This window comes from Spermophilus citellus (assembly GCF_964194105.1).
Source record: "Spermophilus citellus genome assembly, chromosome: 1".
NCBI classification, from domain to species: Eukaryota; Metazoa; Chordata; class Mammalia; order Rodentia; family Sciuridae; genus Spermophilus; species Spermophilus citellus.
This window is the reverse complement of record NC_138182.1, coordinates 126,183,320-126,207,107: the sequence shown is the minus strand read 5'-3', so window position 1 is coordinate 126,207,107 and position 23,788 is coordinate 126,183,320. Positions and strand designations below refer to the sequence as shown.

General features: G+C 43.6%; 1 protein-coding gene across 2 annotated transcripts in view; it reads left to right on the top strand.

Moving 5' to 3' along the window:
- TENM2 (teneurin transmembrane protein 2) overlaps positions 1 to 23,788 on the top strand; it is a 625,713-nt gene that overhangs the window by 348,915 nt on the left and 253,010 nt on the right. For both annotated transcript variants that reach the window (XM_081292628.1, XM_081292629.1), the window contains exon 3: positions 10,740 to 10,974. In XM_081292628.1, coding sequence (XP_081148754.1) covers positions 10,740 to 10,974 — 235 coding nt within the window. The remainder of the gene's footprint in view (positions 1 to 10,739; positions 10,975 to 23,788) is intronic.

Genomic DNA, 23,788 nt, shown 5'->3' with positions numbered 1-23,788 from the left:
AACTGAAGCAATGGATAGCTTAAGTACCTGAGAAACCCTGGAAATGGTACCGTGAATGTGACAAAGGAGAAACCTACTTTTCCACTGCAGCACAGAAGGAGCCAGGGATCCAAATGACATTGATTCCTCTTCCTGCCACAAAACCATCAGCTTCACAAAATGCTAGCTTTGCCAGGTGTGGTGATGCATACCTGTAATCCCATCCATGGGGGAGGCCAAGGCAGGAGGAGATCAAAGCCAGCCTCAGCAAAAGTGAGGCAATAAGCAACTCAGTGAGACACTGTCTCTAAATAAAACACAAAGTAGGTCTGGGGGTATGGCTCAGTGGTTGAGTGCCCTTGAGTTCAACCCCTGACACCCACCCCACCAAAAAAAAAAAAAAAATGTTAGCCTTTCATTCTTGGGTTCAGTTTATTTCTCCAGGTTGTCTGCATCCTGGGTCTCTTCAGGTTGGGACTAGAAGCTTCTTCTCATCTTTCCCTGTTCTGCTGCTGGATGCTTGGGCTCATGTTGTGTGCTCCATAATGAGAAGGACCACGAGCCCTGGGAGAGGTCTAATCCACTTTAATTTGAAGATAAAAACAACTTCAAGGGCTGGGGTTGTGGCTCCGTGGTAGAGCACTTGCTTGGCATGTGTGAGGCACTGGGTTTGATTCTCAGTACCACGTATAAATAAATTAATTAAATAAAGGTACATTGACAACTACATATATTTAAAAAAAAAAAAGATAACTTTGAGGGGCTGGGATGTGGCTCAAGTGGTAGCATGCTCGCAGGGCCTGTGTGAGGCACTGGGTTCGATCCTCAGCACCACATAAAAATAAAATAAAAGATATTGTGTCTGCCTAAAAAACTAAAAAAAAAAAAAAAAAGAATATTTTTTAAAAAAGACAACTTTGAAAGAAACTAGTAAACAATTATGAACAAAATCCAGAGGGCGCCTTTTCTGACATTACTTGAGCCCCATAATCCTGGGCAACAGGTGCTGCTTCAGGAAGAGCTCAGATATTTGTTTTTCTTGGGTAATTACTTGCCCCCATGTGTGTGTATTCTGAAGACAAAGAAGTGCTCTGACAAAGTCCCAGCAACACGCCCTATACCTCCCATTACATCAGCTGTCACTTGACATGAAGGAGACGCAGCCCAAGGCCTGACATTCAGCTGACTTCTGTTTATATAGTATGGAGAAACTTTTGTTCCCTTGCCCTATAAGGCATGTACCAAGAGAGATTTGGGGAAAAGGTCACCCAGATAGTAAATAATTCTGCTGAGCTTTGAAGTGAAAATGCTCCAGGAACCTTCATCCCGTCCTTGCCATTTAACCGAGATGGCTCAGTCATTCTTGCTGTTAATGAATGGTGCGGATCAGAGTCGTCCCCGCCCTTCCGCTTATCAGACGCTCCATCGGAAATCAAAATCATATTTCATCTCTGCTTTGGTCCCCTTCCTGGGTTCAAGGGAAAGAATCGCAAATATCTCAAAGAAAGAATAAAGAAAAAAAAAAGAAATGAAATACACCCCGAGGAAAACCTAGTTAAAGAGCTGAAGAATGGCATCTTGATGGCAGAGAATTCTGCCAGGAGGGGTTTTTCTCCCCACCACCCCACAACAGTCTGGTCTTTGAAAAACATATTATCTTTCATAGGTAGGGAAATATCCAAATTATGCCCAGCCTATTTTACAATAAGACCTTGAAAGGCACTGGGATGAGAGCAGTTTAAATTTTTGATGCAATTCTCTGCTTGGGAAAGTGATAATGCCGCTCAAATAACAGAAAGAGTGTTTTCTGCTACAGCGCGACAATCAACATAACGTCTGGGCATATTAATAATTTCACTCCTAAACTTCTCGACAGGGAGCTCATGGGTCTTAATAGTATTGTCAAGATCCTTAGGGCAATTGAAAAACCCAAAACCATTACTTTCTACTGATAGGCTCGTCTCTCCCAGAGGATGCCCAAATACCTAGGGTAATGTAGATTTATGGAAATGCTCACAGAGGCACTGCTCAGATGGAACTTTGTAATAAAAATCTCCTCTTTAGAAGGGCTCCTCTCCAGTATTTTAAGTGGTCTTGTGTGACTTAGAAAGTATCCAGTGGAGTTGACATTGACCTCAAGTAATCCTCTCCAGATGATTAAGGAAAGCGAAGACTGAGCATGGTGCACCCTCAAGTGATGGGCACCTGTGACGAAAGTCCCTTTTCCTCCCATCCTGCGAGACAACTTGTTCTACGTACGTAGGCAGGATGGTCCAAAATAGGGCGATTATTCACCATTAAATGCTTAAACCCTGAACAGCTGCTGATTCAGTGCCAAATTCAGCATCTTCCTGCACCCCTCACCACCACAGTCTCTGCCTACGCCCCTCTGGGTTTGGACTGAGCTAGGCTCTTCCCCCATCCCTGGAGGATTCAGCTGGTTTTCCAATGTCTCCACCCCCAAAAAAATATCAACAAGCCAGACCTGCTTCAGGAAAAGATGTTTTTATTTCTTCAGGGAAAGAGAATCTGAAGTTGTAAAAGTTGTGCCCCATCTGAGATCTGACCTTGTTTGGCTCCAGTGCAGCCATGCCACACACAGATGCCATGGTCTTTAAAAAGTAGAAGGATCAACACTTCTGTGAAACGTCCACTGTAGGCAAATCCATAGAAACAGGAAGTAACACATGGCATCTGCCAAAGACTTGGGGTGAAAGGGCAAGAATGGGCAGGTCAGCTAAGGGATGGTGTCTCCTGTGGGGGTGATGAAAGTGTTTGGAAGTTAGACTGCAGTGAGGGGTACACATCTAAGATATATCAAGTATACTAAATATAGTTCATATATGAAGTATTAAAGAAATACATTAAAGAAACACTGAAACATTGGCTTTTAAAAGCTGAATTTTCTTAAATCTCAATAAAGCTATTGGAAAACAAAAAAGAAATGCTCGGCACAGCCAAGAACAAAAAAACAAATAAAGACAGAGGGTTCAAAGCCACCTTCTCTCTATGTCCAGCTGTCTCCCCACTAAAGAACCTTTTCAGTGTGGTAAGAATGAGGAGAATTAAGCATGGCCCCTTGTATTTCCAGCAAGAGACTAAAACATTCAAAGGACAGAGGTGGGACTCTGCTCAGATCCCACTCCAGGAGACTCTCCAAATATAACCCGCCCCTGGGGACACAGGTGGTCCATGAATCCATTCAGCTCAAGCCCTGTACCCACCAGGCCCCGTGGCTTTGTGCTGGGGATGTAAAATCAGGACAGGCAGACCCTGTGCCCTGGAGGAGTGGCAGTGAAACGTAGAGCACAGAAGAACCCAAAAATAATTTAAACAAAAAGAGGTGTACACCGTATGCAAAGATGGCACCCAGCAGAGGCCTAAGGACACTACCATGCAATGCAGGACTCAAGGAGCAAGACTTACATCCCTTGACTCCCTCCACTCCACCTGCCTCACCTTGAAGATGGAAAACAAAATCTACTTCAAAGGTCATTGTAAGTTTTAAAGAAGATGAAATATGTGGACTACTCAGCATACAACTGGTGCTTATGGAATGGGGGCTGTCATTCCCAGAGGATCCAAGATGTCCCTCCAACTGAGCCGTCCAGAGTACAGGTAGAGCCAACCAAACTTGAGCTTCTGAGCCTGCCCGCGATGGCTCCTTATGACAGTAATTCCCATGCTTCTGCCCCGTGGTGCTGATCTATGTGTCATTGCGAGACACTCGGGATGTTTTTTCTCTGAGGTCATAAAGTTGGTATAAGCAAGAGGACGATAAATCTTTCCTTACAAATGAGCACAGCCCTTCCTTGTCTGAGCCCTCTGCTCAGGCTGAGCAGGCCCCTTCCATCAAGGACAGCTCCTGGTGCAGGTCAATGATCCCCCTCTGCCGAGTGGCACCAACCCCAGCTGGAGCAAGCGCTAGGAAATGAGAGAGAAGATAAAATCTGGCTCAGACCTCCATCCCTCCTCCTGCTTCCTCCTCTACTGTGAAAGGCTGCAGTGAACTGCAGCAGGGGCCAGAACTGTGAAATATTGCTGGCACTTCACCTGCCCTGCCAAGCCAGCAATGCACACGTGGGCCAGGAGCAGAAAATAAAAGTCCCTTCTATGGGGACAAATCCTTCCCTAGCTGTTAAGGCAGGGAAGGAGGGAGCAAGCTCCCGGTTGGAAGTGCCTGATAGTTAGAGACAAATAAAGAAATCTCTCTCCAAACACTGAAAGAGTCTGGACTTGAACCACCTCCCCCTCCCCCCCCCCCAGTCCCTCCATTCCCCAGGGTGTTAGTGAAATGCCTCTGGTCAGAAGAGGGCAGGACAAGCCAGGGCGGAGTGTGCCCTTGGCTCAGCCTCTGACAGACCTAATTGCTGCTCGTCCCTCATGCCACTGGTTATGGGAGCCAGGGACACAGCACAGGGGAGGGCCTCTGGGAAGGCATAAAAAAGAGATTGCACTGCAGTTTGGCTGTTCTGGCCTATTTCTCCTGATTCCAGCAGCCTCAGGAGGCAGAGCAGAGCTTTGAGGTGGGCGATCCCTCCGGTTTCTCTCAAGATTCTATTCTGCCATTTAAGCTGTGTGCAAAAAAAGGAGTCAAGCCAGTTTCCCTTTATACTTGTTATGTACATGTCACCCAGGGTCAGGGTCCTAGTTCTTCCCTGTGGAATGTGCTCTTCCCCCTGTATTTCTTTGCATAGGGCTAGGAGAGGAAGAGATCCTGGAATCAGAGAGACAGCTCTACCTCTTACTAAGCTGTGTAACCTTTGGCTTGTTGCTTAACCCTCTGATCTGGGGAATGGGGATGATAAGTGTCCTGTCCCATAACAGTGAGTGGGAATACACTAAAGTCATTTATGTTCAGTACTTAGCAGGGAGGATTTCACTCATAGCAACTATAGTCAGTGTTACCATTGGGTTCTCATTAACAGTGATTGTTTTATTTGTCAAAATGGAACAATTCTGTGTCCCAAGTTTCATTTATGTGACCCCTCAGAGACAGACTTTGGGGACTACCTGTATCAGCACCCCAGGTTATGTCTCTTAGTTCCTCTGACCTTCTGTGGGCTGAATTTGAAGGTTGAAGGGTCTGTGATGGGTGGTGATTTTTCTCTCCATCAGTATATCTGACATCTTCCTCCAAGAGCTACTGTTTCCAAGAGCTAGGAAAAGTGGGGCCCACGGGGTCCCAGGAGATGCTCTCCAGTTTCCTCAGCATCAGGGCTGCTGTGGCTGCTTGCTACGATTATCAATTTCTTTGATTATGCCAAATAATAATACAACATGAGACTATTTATTAATAGCTTACCATGTACCGGAAATTATGCTTGGCTTCCTATTTACAAATTCTCATCTGATTGTCCAAATTAACCAGATATGAGAAGCAAAATTCCACATCCATCCTACAGGTGAAGAAACAGACTCAAAAACGAGGTTTGCAGCTTTGCGAGGGCCACACATCTGGTGACATGGTCAAGCAGAGATTCCAGCTATCCCCAGCCTGGCGCTCTGCAATACACCCACCCTCCTGGATTCAACCCAGAGGGTGTTTTTCTGAAAAGTCTTCACCCCCAATTCCCTTTGGCTCCCACACAAGGTCAGATTTCAAAAGAGTGCCTTGTGCCAGTTTTCATCAACCGGAGACTCCAAAGTCTCTGCCAACACCATCCCACTTCTAGCATCTCAGACTGCTGTCAAGAAGGAACTTGCCCCAGAGAGGTGGGTCCAGAGAAGAAGGCAGAGGGTTTGTGGTTAATTTATCAATGCTTAAAGACCAACCACGGGCACGCCGCCCCCGGCCATGAGTGATTTATTAGCAGTGAGGCAGGTCCCTACTTATGTTTTTTTTTTCCTTCATACACTTTATCATTGTTTTTAATCACCAGGAAAAATTGGTGCAGGCTATCAAACAAGACAAGGCTGTCTCAGTTTGTCCCTCCTCCCCCTCCATACCCTCACCCTTGGCAACAGCAGACCCAGACTCACTGCCTGCTTGGTCTGTTTACTTAGGCAGAGTACAACAACAATAGCTAATTATTAACAATTTACTTCCTTAGCTCCCCACCCCCAAATTCTTCCTTTATGTTATTTAAAATGTGGGCGTTTGTTGTTTCCACTTGTACTCAAGTAGCTTTGCCACAGTCAACACAAGAACGGATGCAGGCCGCCATCTTGTTTGGAGTGGGCATCGTCGCTCCACAAAGCAATGCTTTATTTTTCTTAGGATCCCATTTATTTTTCTTAGGACTCCAGTAGGAATTTAAGCAGGACAAAACACATGGACAACTTTCTTGTCAAAGTCAACTGGCACCAAAAATAAATGTAAAACATAGACGCTGGGACCATGCTGCAGGACCAATGGTGGTACCAGTTCTTGAAAGCTCTTCATGTTCAAGCACACAGAAAGCACCTGCCCCCTAAAGCCACTCATTTTTACCTAGACTTTTTCCTGACTGTACCTTCTTTGGTGTTAAGTAAAGAACCAGTGCCATCGTTCTGTCTTGCTAGGACCTAACACTGCACAGCAACTCAAAATAACTTCCAGGTTCTCCATTCAAAGTAAATAGGTGCCGTTCGATAGGTCAGCACCAAGGTTTTAATGACAATTGCCTTTTGCCAACTAATAGCATTCTTATTAGGTGATACAGTGTAACCATTTATGTTATGCAGTTGTTTGTGATTAAATTGCATTATTATGTGATTTTATGTTTATATAATGGGAGAGCCATAAATAATGTGTACATTAATTAAACCCAATAAATGCAGAACATAGAGTGGACATGAGGGCTCCTTCATCAAGATGAGTTGCGTGTCCCTGTTTCGCCACAAATGGAAGACATCCAATACTTTGGAGAGGGGCTTTTCATATATTTTGGCTTCTTGGGAAGCAGTGAGGTAGGTTGTCAGTCATTGTATGTATTTTCAAAATGGAAAAACTTTTCAGCCAACAAGTATGTTGGATGGTTGTAATGAAAGCTGATCAAGGCAAAAAGCACTTGGGACAGTTAGTTATAGCAGAGGGCATGGCGGCACATTCCCCACACTGAATACCAGGTACTCAAGTTATGCTAGGAGCCACCGGCACAGAAGCATGAGGAGTGGAGGACACAGTGGGTGTATCCAGCAGGGATAATAACGGGATGAGCAGGTTGATGGCACACAACAGAAGAGACTCAAGAGCATCCACCTCTACCTGGCTGCTGTTATGAGACTCAGCATTTTGATTTTGATTTTTGTTCTGAAGTCAGGAATTTGGAACACTCCACAGAATATTGACTTTTATTTTTTGATAATATTCAGATTGAGGGCTATTGATCTATTACTTGTGACCTGGATAAGTCAGGTCTAGATTGACTTTTCCTACAAATCTGAGCTCCTAGGAAAATGCCATCATGTCTTACCCATCCCTTTGTTCCTGAAAGAAACAAATCATGTTCCATGCACATGGTTTGGGGAGCTTGCCAGCCAGTGGGTAGTATATTAAGCACTTGACATCCATGCTTTCTCTCTGCCTTTCAGAGGAACCTTAGCAGATAGTCTCTGCTATTTTTCACCATTTGACAGAGGAGTAAGTTGAGGTAGCATGCTTAGGTTCATGCAGCCAGAAAGTGGCAGACCTCATCCTTGAACCTGGCTCTTGGGATGTTCTGTGCTAACCTCCAGCTAAATACCCTTCCTAGACATTCCCATAGCACTCTGCTATGATCTTCTTTGTGTTCTCCTTCCTCCTCCTAGTTCAAACTACGACTATTGGATAGATAGACACATGAGCAAATAGAATCAACATCACTTTGGACATGAGCAACGATAATAAGGAAAATATCTTCTTGAGGATGCTGGACCATTTGGGGCTTTTGTTGATGTAATTAAATTCATTTGTAGTGCAATAGAATGTTGCTTCCTAGGAGGGTAAAGTTAGTATAGAATTGAGTATTCTCTCATCTTCCCTTCCTCTTCTTTCTCTGTTTCTTCCAGGAAGTTCTAAGCCTTCTCTTTAGAAGAAGAGAGAGAGAACTTGACCTCCTTCCCAGCTAACTGCATTCTATTTGAAACAGATCACGTAGCACCCAAATCAAGCATCCATTCCCCAGGGCACTACCCCAGATCCCACAGCCGGGGGAATTCTGCCCACACACGAGGCAGATGGACAGGGAATGGCCACACAAGCAGGAGCCAAGGAGGAAAGTTAGCTCAGGGTGAATACACAGGAAGCAGGAGGGTCTGCCATCTCATTTAGTGAATTAAATCCCTCCCACGGCCTCTTTGTACTGGGGAGAGTGTGTGGTCTGGAGGGCTGGGGGCTGGGGAGGGGAAAAGCATTCCCACTTCTGTACTGACTCACCCTGTCTTCCAGCAGCAAGTTCCATAATTACCTGACTAATGGGGAGTAATGATACCGCTTGGATGGGAGTTGAGAGAGGGAAAAAGAAAGGCATGAGAATTCATTAACCGCGTGTGAGGGGCTCGGAGAGCATCTCAGAGGGATCATTATTACATCATTCACCCCCTTCCCTGCCTCTTTCCACTAACATGAGACAGACAAATGCTAAATAACCATGTAATAATATATTACTCAACAGACAACAATGCCAGAAAATATAATAGCGTGCCACAGCTATGAAACTCCCCCAAAGATATATTTAAAGTGTCACCGATGCATAATGTAAAACATGAATTACAGGTTCATTTGGAGGGCACGACTGAAAATCTATACGACGGCACCGTGGCATTTCCCACCGGGTTTCAGTTTTAGTTGTCTTTTTTTGTAACATTATTCCATAACTTCAGCCCAGAGAGGCAAACTTCAAAAAACTGGTTTCCATCCTATTTTTCTGCCCAGTTTCTGTTGGTCTCAGTGATCTCCAAACCTCGCGTCATTTTGACATGTCGTCTTTCCCTCAGGATGCTTGGGCAGGCTTTGCAGGAACCCTAGAATGTAGATTACACCTTTTGGAGATGGAGCCCGGCCACATAAGGAGACAAGTAGTTGAAATTTGTGTCAAATTGCTTGTTTAAATGACTTGAGCCAACTTCTTCAAGCCAGGACAGCAGGGGCTGAGGATTTTAAAAGTTGGCAGGGGCCAAAATGACAAGGCTCAGCAGTCACCTGGTGAGCTGCCAGCCCTGCCTGGAGGCTTCAAAAATAAAATAAAAAAAAAATAAGATAAACTTTCTCAAAGGACACAAATTAAAAGTCATGTTTCAGCATCCATTAAAGTGAAATTATAGGCTTACTTCGCAGAGCAGACCACTTTCGATTTCATTATGCTTAAAGATTTCATCGTGTAGAAGATTGGGGACCGGTTGCTATGAAAACCTCACACAGATCTGTCTTCTGTAGTTGATATTTACATGGGGATATTCCCCGACATGGCGATCTCGTGTGTTCATTTTTCTTGAAAAGATAGAGGATTTCATTATTTTAAAAATAGGATGCTACTTGAAGGAAGGAGCACAGTTGGAAAACATCTCCCCTGACCTTCTGGAGAGACTCGGTCCTTGGGGTTCATCTCAGAGGAGAGAAGTTATCAACCCACTAATCGAACTGTGCTCCCGGGAGTATTTGGTTGACTCTCCAAAAAAAAAAAAAAATTGTACATACAAACATTGTGTTTCTGTACATATTTACTTACCTGTTTATCAATTTATTTTGAATTAATTATCAAATCTTGAAAACCTAGGAAATTTCATCCCTAAGTCCAGATCTTCAGCTCTTCTAGCAAAAGGAGAAGTTGAGTCTGCCTTGAGCCCTTGGGCATTTCCATATGGCCACTTGGGCACCCAATGTCAATCACTTCACTGTCCTGCCTGGCCCCACCCCATGTCCTACCATGTTCTTGTTCCTTTTAGAAAGATTAATTTATTATTTTATGCTTAATTGACACAAGAATTATACATATGTATGGGTTACAATGTGATGCTTCAATACATGTATACATTATGTAATGATAAAATCAGGGCAATTAACCCATCTGTCACCTCAGATATTTTATCTTCAGGGCAAAACATTCAAAATCTTTTTTTTTCCAGTATTGGGGATTGAACCCAGGGTGCTTTATCACAGAGCTACATCCTCAGTCCCTTTTTAAAATTTCATTTTGAGATAGGATTTCTCTAACTTGCTGAAGCTGACCTCAAACTTGCAATCTACCTGCCTCAGCCTCCTGAGTACTGGGATTACAGATGTACACTGTGGCCTCTGGTCAAAATCCTCTTTTAATATTCTGATATTTATATGATTATTGACCATCATTACCCTACCATGCAGCAGAACACCAGAACTCCTCTCTCCTAGCTAACTATAAATTTGCACCCATGACCAACCTCTCCCACCTTTATACCCTCTCTGGTCTCTGGTAACCACTATTCTACTTCCTCCTTCCTTCAGTTCAGCCTCTATTTTTTTTAAGAATGTGTATAGTGTACAGGTTTACCAGGAAATGGAATGGAAACTTGTCACAGCAATCATCAACCTTGACTCTTGTGTTACTTTTATTGAGTAGTTATACATTCCAAATATTCCACTGGTCATCCCTCACCAACTTGATTTTGCTAACCTCGTTCTTTGTTTGATGCATATGGATAAATGCAAATTAAAGCACGTCATGCATTTGTAACTAACCTTGGGGCGTTCTGCAGTCTTACCTGTGCCTCTGGTTTGTGGATCTCAGGGATTTGGGTTGCAGACGCCCCTCTGTGGGTTTGCAGAGTGCCCGAGGCTGGCATCGACAGGCACTGACAGCTTTCTCCTTCTTCTTTTTCAGGCCCTCCAAACCACCACAGTCAGTCCACGCTGAGGCCCCCTCTCCCGCCCCCTCACAACCACACGCTGTCCCACCACCACTCCTCCGCCAACTCCCTCAACCGGAACTCGCTGACCAACCGGCGGAGTCAGATCCACGCCCCTGCACCAGCGCCCAATGACCTGGCCACCACTCCGGAGTCGGTGCAACTGCAGGACAGCTGGGTGCTGAACAGCAACGTTCCCCTGGAGACCCGGTGAGTCCAGTCCCCACTCAGAGCTCTGCCAGCTGCCCTCGCCTTGACCCTGAACCACCCACACATGGCCACTGGGGGGTCTCAGTTCTAATGGGAGCGAGACCCCCAGCATGAACAGCAGACAGGCTTAGCCATCCTTATTCCCTTGGCAATTTGCCCCTGAACGGTGGGCTGATAGGTATTTCTTTGTTCACATGTGTCTCCTTTTAATGCTTGTTTACTCTCTTAGACAGCTCTTGTGTACCCAACTAATAGAATTAGCATAACATATTTTTACTCAAAGGCTCATGGGAAACATGCTTATAAGGGTATATTGACTGAAAGCTGCTGATAAATTATGCATTTGGCCTTTCTTGAAGTAATAAATGAAGACTCATTTGAAATTAAGTGTTTGGGGAGACCTTGAGAAACAATCCCTGATTCCAGACTGACAGAAGTATAATTTTAATTTATATTTCATCCAACATGCAGTCTCACTTTAATCCCTCCTGTACACACTAACAGCTTGATGCCTGTGGGGCAAACAATAATGTATAAAAACAAACAAGAAAAAAAGGACAGCAATGATGTCAGGAGGGAAGAGTTTGAAAACCATCTCCAGGTCTGGCTTTGTTTCGGTTTTGCCTTCCCTTCTATCATCTCTCCACCCTCGCTCTGGTTTTCCAAAGCCACATGTGCCTTTATCACCTGCAGGAAGACCCTGTGGTCCTAGCCCAGCGGGCTGGGATCTGATTGACAGCAGAGGCTGAGTGGATTGGCCAGGCATTGAAACAGCCTCGTGGCTCCGCCCCCAGATGCTGTCATGGCTTCTGGGCTCCAGTTGCTATTATTTCCTTGTCTGGAAGGACCATGGAGACTACACAGAGAGAAAGGCCCATTTGTCTTGACCCTTCACAAAGTTCTCAGTTTGTAAACTTTAATAATTTAGGTGTGAAGAAAGACAGAAATAATCTGTGATCTTTCTGGTAATGGCCAGTGAATTTTCTGCACACAGCTGGAAGCAGTTTGGAAAGCTATAGCATTTGGAACTGTTTCTCATCTGTGATGTTTTCGGTTTTTTTTTTTTAAATAAGATCTCAAGCATTAATGTGTGGTATATCCTTGTCGGTGTAATCACACCAAAGTTGAGTTAATCTTATTTTCTGACAATTATAGGTTTATTTTTAAACATGCCTACGATCTTAATCTTTGAAGCTTAAAATATGTCAAGTCAATTTAAAAAAATCTACGTATATAGTATATATAGTCACGAACTTAAACATCTGCACTGTTGTCGTAAGTCACTGAGATGGCTTTGCTGGAAGCAACTGGTCTACCAGCCTGGACTGGGAATGTTCTCCACCATCCACGGTGGTCCTGGAGGCTGCATGAGATTCTCTCATTTCCTCCCCACATCCACAAACTTCCCTAGAGTGTGTTAGGCTCAAGTCAGCCTATTTTTACATTAATAGATGATTGTTTTGAAAATAGTTTCTGGGAGGAAAGGCTACCTGGTGAATTAGATGAAGGAGATTAGATGAAGGAGAAGAGGCCCACCACCACCATTAGCAGTTTCTGTGGGGGCCCCTTCATGTATTCTGGATGTTTATGCCTGCAAGTATTATTTCAAGCCTGAAAGCAATCCTGAAAGGTCAGAAGGGACTGCTTTATTACTGTCTTAAAGATGCAGAACCCAGATGTAGAGGGACAAAGTCACCTGCAAGAAGTGTATGGCTTCGGGGAGACAATAAATTAGAAGTCACATTGCAGGGGCCCCTCGTGTTCCCTACACAAGAAGCAAGGTGATGAGACGTCGATGGGCAGACAATCACAAGCCTACATTTACAGCCCTAATCGTTACACTTACAGGGCCAGATCCATCAGACCATCTGCTTTTTGCAGGGTCTCCCCTCGGTGATAAGATCTCACACAACACATAAACGTCAACACAAATACATCTCCCAGCTGCTGATGTAATCGTATGGTACCCCTGGAGGTTCGCTTTGAATATCCATTTGTAATAAAATCTCCTCTTGACAAACATCTGGTAGACCAGTTGCACAAAACCAGCAGGTTCTTTCCCTGCTTTCCTGAAGTCAACTCTTGCAGAATCTTCCTGCACATCTTTTGGATGTGTGGCATTTCTCTAAGGCTTAGGACTCCTGAATGATGCATTCAGAAGAGGCAACTCAAAAGACAAAATTTTGCAGGTACATAAGACTGTCGAAACTCTATCAGAAGTCTGTCAGAAGTAAAAACAAAGGAGAACAACATCTGCAGGTCCTTTGATAAGGATGAGGGAATGTCAGGCCTCCAGATGGGGCTAGAAACAGAAGTCAGGCAATGGGCAGAATTTGGCAAAACTCTGAAACTGTGCTCATGGAACTGAGTATAAAGAACTTGGATGTACAACTGCATGAGATCTGAGAGCTTGAGCAGTAGCCCATAGAGTTACTGGATTTATGATTTTCTTAAAGATTCCTAATTTTCTTTCTTATTAGCAAATATTTTTCAAGTCATTTTTAAGTGTGAGAAGAACAACGTTAGATGCAGAGGAGGTGATAAGTAGAACATGCATCATCCCCTTATGACTCTCATGTAATCTAAAGGAAGAGGTTATTACCTAAACAAAAAGATATTGCAGTATACACAATAAAAGAGTATAAAAGTTACAAGGATTGTACAGCAAAAGAAGGAATTAACTCTCCCGTAAATGTTATGAAAATTTTCACAGGTGAAGGGGCTGCTTGGGCTGGGTTTTGAGGAATCAGTAGGAGCTCACCTAATAGAAAATTAGAGAACAGTCAAAGGCTCTAGCATATTATTTATTCCCATCCCCCACTGCTTTTTTCATATGTCTTGGCAACTGAGAACTGAACAAATTCACTCACTTAAATGCTAAGACTCTGTCAGTTTAATGATATCGTTTTTTTACCTGTGAGAGAATAAAGGTATGGGTGTCCTTCTGGGTAGGGGCATGATGCCATATTGATTCACATTCCTATTCATGTCAAATAAGAAGCAGTTCATCATATTCTGGAGAGAGAGTCATTAAAGGGAAGATGTTCTGGAGGCTGATCATGTGTGCTCACTGATTTGGAAAACACAGTGGACAACCACAAACATCTTCATGGTGGCTGTCTCTTTAGTGCAAACCTCTGGGTGTGGTGAAGAACATTGTGATTCTGGAGGTAACAAGCAGGCCTTCTGCCACACCCAGAAGCCAGAAGCCACATCGCCGTGTTTCCTGAGGCTGTGGGGAGTGGGCCCTCTTCTCCCAGTGCTGCTGTGTGACTTCCCCATCAGTTTAAAGCGGCTCCTTGGATCTTTTCTGAATTATCCATTTTCTATTTTTTTTTCTCTGATGAGCAGAATCAAGGGTTCTAATGAAGGAAACACAGCTAGAAAATAGGACTGAACACATGATGATTTTTTTTTTCTTTTTCTTATATTTGTTCTTTTTAGGTACACATGACAGTGGGGTGCATTTTGACACACTGTGCACACATGGAGTACAACTTCCCACTCTTAGGGTGGTACATGATGTGGAGTTTCACTGGTCATGTGTTCACAGATGAACCTAGGAAAGTTATTTGGAACTTAATGCAAGACAAAGGAACGTGTGAGGAGGGTTCCACATCAGTGTCAAGCTCCAAAAAGAACTGAGTGTATGAATTTTCACTACCAGAAGCAGTCCATTTACATAGGAGCCCTAACAGAATCCGAGAAAAAAACAAACAGAAGCAGAGAGCACAGAGAGAGGTCTCCATGGTAAACCACTGCCTTCAGCCCCACCTATTCTCAGAATTCCTGGAACAGAATCCACGGGCAGTTCTTGGTTGGGATCTCTGGCCGCTGCCTCCTGGGGAGTGTCTGAAGTCAGCGACCGAGGAGCTTCCTTTCCTCCCTGTGTGTGATCTGCTGAAGCGAGCTTCTCTCTGATTCTATTTGGGCGGCAGGTCTCCAAAGAGAATCCCTAAGCAGGGCAGAACTTCCCTCTGAGTTGTGAAGTCCTGGAAGGCCTGACTCTCATCACCAACGTCCTCAAGCTGAACACAAGTTTTGCCAGTTGTTTTCTAAGACCATCATCCATTATTCATTCTAGAAATATCCATGAGAACCCCTACCATGTGCTAGTCACTGAGAACTCAAGAAAGGAGGAGAACAAAGTCCCTGCCTTTACCAAGATGCTAGGTGGGAGGTATGTGAGCAGATGATGATAGAAATGTCCCTGCCGTGATCAGTACCAGGAGAGGCAGAGAGAAAGAAGCCAGGCCCAAGGGAGATCTCATTTATGTTGAGGATGAGCAGCGGGGCTCGGCCTTGCAGAGAGCTGTGAGAGGCAAGAGCAGTGTCCTACCTGGGGAGGAAATGCTAAGGCTCCAGAATAGACAGCCAGCTGGAAAGGCAGGCAAGGGAGGGAGGGTACCAGGCCTCGGGCTGTGCCAAGGACTGGACTTCACCCCAAGAGCATCAAAGAGCATGGAGGCTTTTAAAGTGAGGCAGTAAAACAATAAGGTAGTTCTGGAGTGAGGGGGGACTGAAGGTCCAGTTGGGAAAACATAGCAATAGTCGAGAGGAATCGGGGCTGCCTTGCCTTGGGCGGTAGCGCTCACCCAGGATGGGAGGCCGCTTCAGGGCAGACTCTGCACAGTGATGCCTTCCTTGTGGCACCCACAGTGATAGCATTGGCTTACCTGCAAACAGGTTCTCTGGAATAAAACACAAGTTCAGTTTGGGACATGTTCAATCTACAATGTGAAGAGAATTCAGTTTAGTGACTATAGGTCAGGCATTTGATTCTAAATATGTACATAACAGACAATCATCCATTTACTTACTGTATCTGAAGATCTCAGGAATTGTGTTTTGTTCGTTTTGTACTGGGGAATGGAACCCAGGGCCTCACACAATCTAGGCAAGTGTTCTGCCCCTGAGATATATCCCCGGCCCTCTTAAATTTTATTTTTAACTTTATTTTGAGGGTCTTGCTGAGTTGCCCAGGCTGGTTTTAAATGTGAGATCCTCCTGCCTCAGTCTCCTGAGTCTCCTGGATTAGAGCACAAGCTACCATACCCAGCAATGGATTTTTCTCCTTAAAAATTTTTCTGCAAAAATTTTGTTACATTGATTTTACATCACTGTATAGATATATGAATAACAGCTTTTCTTAATCAAGTGCTTTTGACTTGGCCCTTAGCTTTATATATATATAAATGATCCTGTTTGATCCCTTAAGCCCGTTAGGGGTGCATGTCACTGTCTCTATTTCAAACAAAGGAAAAATGAAGACTCAGGGTAGATGGGTCTCGAATTACCCTTAGTAAATGGCAAAGCTGGTACGGAGCTCAGTTCTACCTGACTCCAAATCCCATGTGTTTAGCCTTTTTTGATAATGACTTTGGGACTTGCAGTTGGGGTGGGCACTATTCTTATTCTGATGGCACATAAGAAGTTAATTTGTCTTGGCCATAGGATTGGTAAAGTCATTACATTATAAGTGACATAAGTCAAGAATCAATCTATGGGGCAAAGTCCAGCCTGTTACTGGATATCGACTCAGACATTGTCAAAATCAGAGACAGGGCAAGATATAAGGGACCTTTGGCTCTAGCTCTGAGGGTTAGAGGCAGCTCAGGGTGGTGAGTCTGAGGCCTGGCTGCTCCATGGTGGGGCAGCATGGGACATGGGTCAACAGGTTTACAGGCAGAGGTTGAATGCTCTGCATATTTTTTTAATATTTATTTTTTAATTGTAGTTAAACACAATACCTTTATTTACTTATTTTTATGTGGGCTGAGGATCGAACCCAGGGCCTCACATGCGCTAGGTGAGCGCTCTACTGCTGAGCCACAACCCCAGCCCCTAATGCTCTGCATATTTTAAAAGGTGGGCTCAAACCAATACTGTGCAAACAAGAAGTACAGCTGCTTTTTTAGTTCATTTCTGTAGTTTTCTTTTTTTTTTTTTCCTTCTGAACAGAACTTTGCCAGATTGGTAGAGGAGGCCAAACAGTCACAGAACCATGGTTGACCATGGCTGACCACTAGGTCATCCTGCAAAGGTCATTCTCCATGTAGCAGGAAGCCATGGCAGGTGCTCTGGTGGAGAGCTGAGCATTCTGGGCTTGACAAGTGTCATTCAAGGAATCTAATTTGGGGATCAGAAAACGCTTTTCTGGTCTTCCATATGCCTCATCTTATCCTGATCTGGATGCTGCATTGGTAGCGCATATTTGGGAATCAAGATTCAAGACCTTTAGTAAATAAGGTTCTCACAGAGAAGCAAAGAGATTGTTGGAACATCCTCGCCATGCTGAGTCCAAAGACTATTCCAAACTTGTTCTCTGATTGATTTTTTTTTTTTACCCAAGGATTAATTTTCTGACAGAATCACTGACAAGCTTGATCTTGAGAATATTAAACCAAGGTAACCTGTTGGAGTTGGTTTTTTTTTTTTCCTTTTTCTCTCCGTAATGTTTTCAAGTAAGGTTTAAAACTAGAATTCATTCCGGGTGAACCAAATGCATTGAAGCACTTTTCAAATCAATAGGCAGCTTGATTTCTCCATATTGCAAAACATTATGCCCCCTAGATTCTCATCAGAGGCAACATGGAAATTAATGAGACCTTTAGGTTAGCCTTTCAAGCTCAGCCTTATTTTATGGCTTTACCTTGCCTTTTTGACACTCTGATCCCGCCTGGCCACCAGCAGCATTTCACGATGCAGTGCACTTTAATTTTGCAGTTTTCTTAGTCTTCCTTGGAAACTGGCAGCTTATTAATCTCAATAACAGAGCTGCTCAATAGGCAAGCTCGCCAATGAGAAACCAGCCTTGGTCTCTTTTTTATTTTCCCCGTTGGCAGATGGGAACAAGGGGGTTGGTTGTTGGATGGAGCCAAGGGGTGGGGGTGATAGAAAAAGCCAGTTGGGAGGGGGTACCGCATCCCCCAAAGCCCTTTCTGACAATTGGCAGGAAAATAAAGAGAGCCCAGTCTAAATCCACCAGTCTGCAATTTATGGCTTGTAGTGTTAAACACACTCAAACCCATTAATAAGAAAATAAATAAAGTGTTGTGGCACGTGTGCAAATTACAAGGTGCATTAAGAAAGAAACAAGCATTACATCTTACTCAAGACGGCTCCAGCCTTCTCTTGGCATAGTTTGCAAACGTAGAAGCACCCTTGAAGGTAGGACTATCCAAAGAGCAGATCTCCTGCTAAGTCAATTAAATCATTGGAGACTTAAACTTCTTATTTGCAAGTCACTACAGCTAAGCCTCCAGGTAGAAAGAACTTTAATAAAACATCCACCCCTCAGCAGACTGGACTGTGGGGACCCGATTACAGACTGAGGCCACCTGGTGGTCATGCCTTGGAAGAGCAAGACTCTGCCCCTAGTCTGTGTAAATGTGGAAGACTCTTGGTGTAAGATCACAGTTGAAAAAAGCCAAATATTTCCATCTCTGTCTGTGCTCTTTCACCCATTCAGCTAATACCAACTGTCATTCCCTGTGGGCATTTCCTGGTGTCTTCCCAGGGGATATTTTATCTGGCGTAGACAGGGGAAGACTTGAAGCACGAGTCTTTTTCTAATTCGGGCTTTCAATGATCCTTTTCTTTTCACAGAAGCCACATAAGGTGTCTGCGGTTCTTCCAGGCAGGGAAAGTAGGACCTGCAACTTTTCTGAAGCTTCCTTTGATTTATTAGTCTCAGCCTCGCTTGCCGTTGTAAGTTGAGATCTTGTGCCCCCAGAATTGCAATCTGTCCCAAGGCGCTCAACCATTGTGCCCAACCAGAGATCGATCATATGGGAGTGTTTAAGAAACTTTTCTCAGATAGCTTTTCTTTCCCCCAAAGCCCACCAAACAGCTTGCGCCTGTTCTTTGAGTCTTGTTTGCAAATATTAATTTTTTAGAAGTCATGACAACCATCAACACAGATCCTTACCCTTGAAATTGTGTATTTTTAAAAATTTCTTATGGAAACATTTCTTGCTCAGGGTAACTGGTTAGTGTTCAGCAAGTACCGCATCGTCTGTTACCAGTAACTTAACTGTGCGTGCCTTATATTTCAAAAGAGAATGAACGTTTTCCCCCTATTTGCTGAATCATATTGAAATTGTACTTCAATTTGTTAAAACTTTGACTGGGTGCTGATATCATGAGTCCACTTCTCAACAGTTAGCCCCCGCCCCCCCCCCCCCCCCCCGCGTGAAGATTTTCTACACCAATGAATGATATTTAAGATCTTATTTATTAAATCATTTGAACAATTGGATTTGAAATTCTGCATAGAGGGAAAGGTACGAAATGATGCGATCCTTGCATTACTATGTGCTCAGATAAGAACTTAAAATGGAAAGCTCAATCTTAGTGACATTTTAAATTTCTTATCAACCTGGTTCCTTTCTACTGCACTTGGGAACATGTGATAAAGGGCAGAGGGAGCAATGTGGCCCATTTCAGCCTTTGGTGGGACCCTAGGGAAATCGGCTCTGCCCTGTCCCCATCCTAGCTAATTCAGTAAAATGAAACCATAAATTTACAAGTCCCCTGAGGATGAGGCAGCACACTGTGTGTGAATTTTCTGGGTGATCTGGTATTCAGCTGAGGGCTTCTCTTCCTTGGCCTGTCCAGTGGCAGTCTGCTGAAGACAGAGGACGGAAAGATTCTCCCTTCCAGTTTCTATACCTCACAATCCACATGAGAAGGGAAAATTGTGGCCCTGTTGAAAATCTCTCCACATCCCAGAAACCAGTCAACACTCTCTGGGGTTTTGGTTTGTGGATGGCATCATCTCTGAAGTGCCTCCTCTGTGCCTCACACTGTCGTGGGTACTTTACATCATGTTATCTCAATGGAAGCTCTTGGGGATTTTTCATTGCATTGATATCTCAGGGAAAAGAGCTTGGGAAGATGGAAGGCTGAGAAAGAGAAGATGCTGGCCAACTTGGATTCAGATACTTAGAGTGAGGCCTTAGGAGTCCCTCCCTCACCCTGGCTTTTCTGTTTTCTAACACTGTTTTTTAAGTCAGGCCTCCTTTTGTGACATCTTTGTGGGACCTACAGGCTATACTCTGTCACCTCAGAAATCTAGGAGGAAGTGAAGCTCCTCTTCCTGATCTTTCAATAACACTTCCTTCATGGAGGCCCATTGGAGCCAACCAGGGTCACATGACCACAACCAACCAATCCTGAAGCTTGGAGAACAGATCACATTGATTGGCTAAGCCTGGATCCCATTAGTACTGGGGGGGTCTAAGTGGTGAAGCAGGGGCCTGGCCCATTACCATACCTTACTATTAGCTTAGAAAGGAGGCCTGGCAGGCAGAACCCCACACCAGCCCAGGTCAAATTCTATGCTAGTTTTGCCACGGCCCACTGGCCTGCTCTTATTGTCTGATTATAGTGATTTTCTTTCTCTTCTGGGCAGACATGGTCCTGGTCAGGATAGGAGGTGGGCAAATTTCATGGCATTGGATTTTCTCACTTGCCTGGGCGCAGAAGGGGGTTTACAGCTGATTTCAACATGAACCAGAAAGATTAAGTTCCACTGACTGACTCCCTCCTGCCCCCTTCTGATTCATCGCCCTCTCTGGTTCACTTCTCAAACATCCCACAACTTTACCTTTGAGTTCACTGTGGCCACTTAATGCATTTTAACTTTTATTAGTCTCCTGATGTCTCTTTTAAGCTATCATCTTCTTTCCCACAAAAGTGCTTGGATTCCACATTTTCTAATTAAAACATGCTCATTTATTGTCTTACTAACCAGTGCTCTTTACGAGGGCTCATGATGAGAAAGTTAACTCAAAACATCTCGATGCATTTCCTATCTCCTGGAAATGGCTGGAGAAGCAGTTTTACCTTTATAACGTTGAATTACTTTGAAGAATTTTTGGTTTTGCTTTTTTGATAAGACCATAAATGGAAACATTTACCTCCATGCATTAAGCTCATAACATTCTCAGCAATGTATTTGTAATGGTACCCAAGTTTAATGTAGTGGTGAATGTGGTGGCATCAGGGTGCAGGGGCCTGATGCCACCATATTCACCATTATATTAAACTCTAGATGGGTTTAAACGTAAGTGCACTGTATTTTTCTTCTACTACACTGAGCCTTACTACTTTGGGTAATATCAAATTATTTCACAAGGGTATAAATAGCATCGAGTACCATTATTAACATGGGGATAAGTTGCATTTAGGAATGAACATTTTTCACTAATTAAATGTTGCACTATTTTGATGGTGTTAATGCTATGATCCATGGGAGCTGACTGAGTCCTGCAGAACAACATATTACCCAGGATTTTCACAAGGAGAATCAAGATAGTCTATGTTGGCCATACTTGGACTTCTGAGTTTTCACCGTTGTTTATCTTGTCTTTGGAAATATGAAAGAAATACTAAGATGGGGAGTCCCTCATGCCCTGCCTGTAATGTGAGTCTTCAAATTCCTAATACCATTCAGTTCAGGAGAAAGGGAGAATTGTGGTATTCTTCACAGAGCTAAAACCAAAGGACTGTTTCAGACAGAGAGGGAGACATGGAAATGAGGGTGGGAAAGGGGATGGAGATCAGATGGGGATGGAGGATGGGATGGGGATGAGGAAGGAAGACATGGAGATGAGAATGAGGGTGAGCAGATGGAAATGGGAATGTGGGTGGGGATGGAGATGGGGTTAGAGATAGAGATGAGGATGAGCATGGAGTTGGTGGCTGAGAGATGGGAACAGAAAGAGAGACTGGTGGCAAGTAGGATATGGAAATATGCACATGCCACCTTTTGGGAGCCTGGTCCTGCATTCTGACCACTGTTAACTACATCATAAGATAGACCAGGAGAAGAAATCAGGGTCAACATGATTCTGATAAGACCATGAATGGAAACATTCACCTCCATGCATCAAGCTCGTAACATTCTCAGCAATGTATTTCTAATGGTACCCAAGTTTAATGTAATGGTGAATTTAAAACTGAGCCTCATAAGTTAAGAGAAGGGGCATCATCTGGCAGCTCAGAGGCAGAATTTTCAAACTAGAGTCCTATTAAGGTTACCTAGTATAATCCAGATGAGGAAAGTGAGGATCAGAATTACCAGGGCCTCCCTCCTGAAGGTCCAGTGGGCTGCAAGGGGGCCTCTGGTTCAAGCCTCCCCTCCCCAGCACCCCTCACTGTATCCTGAGTGGGGAGTTTGGTCTCCACAGAATCTTTATCTCCACTTTCTTCTGCAAAGGAAAGGCTAATAACTTAAGGCAAGAAGAGCACAATTATAGGAGATTTGGTCTTTTGTTGTTGTTGTACTTCCAAAATATACATATTGTCTTGGTAAAGGTACTCGATGTTTAGACATATGGAAAATGGAAAGAAATAGTCCCTACTTCTCAGTTTCTATTTTCAAGGAAAATACCAATGAAGCTTTATTATTTTAAGCTTCCAGAAATATTTATAGATATCTGAGTGTGTGTGTGTGTGTGTGTGTGTATATATATATATATATATATATATATATATATATATATATATATATATATATTTTAAGTTTAATGTAAATGGAATTGTCTGCATACCATTTGGCAACTTCCTTTTTAACTTAATGAGATGTTTTGCAAATCTTTTCAGGTGATTTCATGCAGACCTACCTCATCCAGTTATTTTAAAGTCTATATAATATTCCATAATGTCATAATTTATTTATCCAGTGACTTCTCAATGGACATTTAGATTACTTTCAGATTTTTGCAATTACGAACAAAACTGTAAGGAAGAGTCTTGTGTATATATCTTTCTTTGCATCCTTATATGATTATATTCAAAAGTTAAATTCCTGGAAATGAAATTGCCAAATCAAAGGGTACATATAATATGCATTTTGAAGTTAGATAGATAGTGCCACATTGTGTCCATCTCGGTTCAAATGTTCCAATCTCCCTGAACGTCTTCTTTATTGAACTGTCCTGTTTTGATCAGTTTAAAATAAGAGCCCCCCAACTTTATGGTGTTGGATTTTAGACATAAAATATAGATAATGTTGTTTCTTAAGGAAGAATGTTAACAGATAATACTTGAATGCCTTAGAAATGTTGACCCTCTTATTTTCATTTTGCTATTTTTATTTTTTGGTGCTGGGGAGGGCACCCAAGACCTCCTAGATACTAGGCAGGTGAGTTCCCTCTGAGGCACACCCCTGCCCACGACCCCTTCCTACCTGCCAGGCTAGCATGGAAAGAGGCAGGGTGTGGGTGGGTCTGGACCACTGGCTCCAGGCTCCGTCTGTGGGCCCTTTCTCCTTATTCCTCAGCTGTGCTGCAGTGTGTCCTAGGTGATTCCGGATGTTTGGCCCTGGCTGTCTTTTGTTTTCTCATTTGCAATTTGGCAGTGTTTTAAATTTTCCTCCTCTCCCCGCCTGCCTTGCCTCTGTCTACCTAACGGGGCTATTATACGTATGTCTAGGATGACTTCGCCAAGTTCTGAATCCCCGTGAAAAATGCCTGGTACAGCAGTGTGATTGTTCCAACCATTAAAGACAGCCTTGTGATCCAGGACTTGACAATCCAGCAAGAAAGACAGCCTCTTTTGTGAAATGAGTATGTGAGGCCTCTGTCAATAAGACGCCCTCGGGCCAAACTTATATAGTTACTTTATCTGAAACTCCCATTTTATGCTAAATAAGGATTTTTGTATTTCCTACCGCCCATTGGTAATCCCATTACCAGTTGTGTTCCTAGGACTTCAGCCTAATTCAGCCAATATTTTAGAAGTCCTTTGAGTGCTGAGCACTACCCAAGGCACTGAGGGCAAGGATGCAAAAGATCTGTCCTTGTCC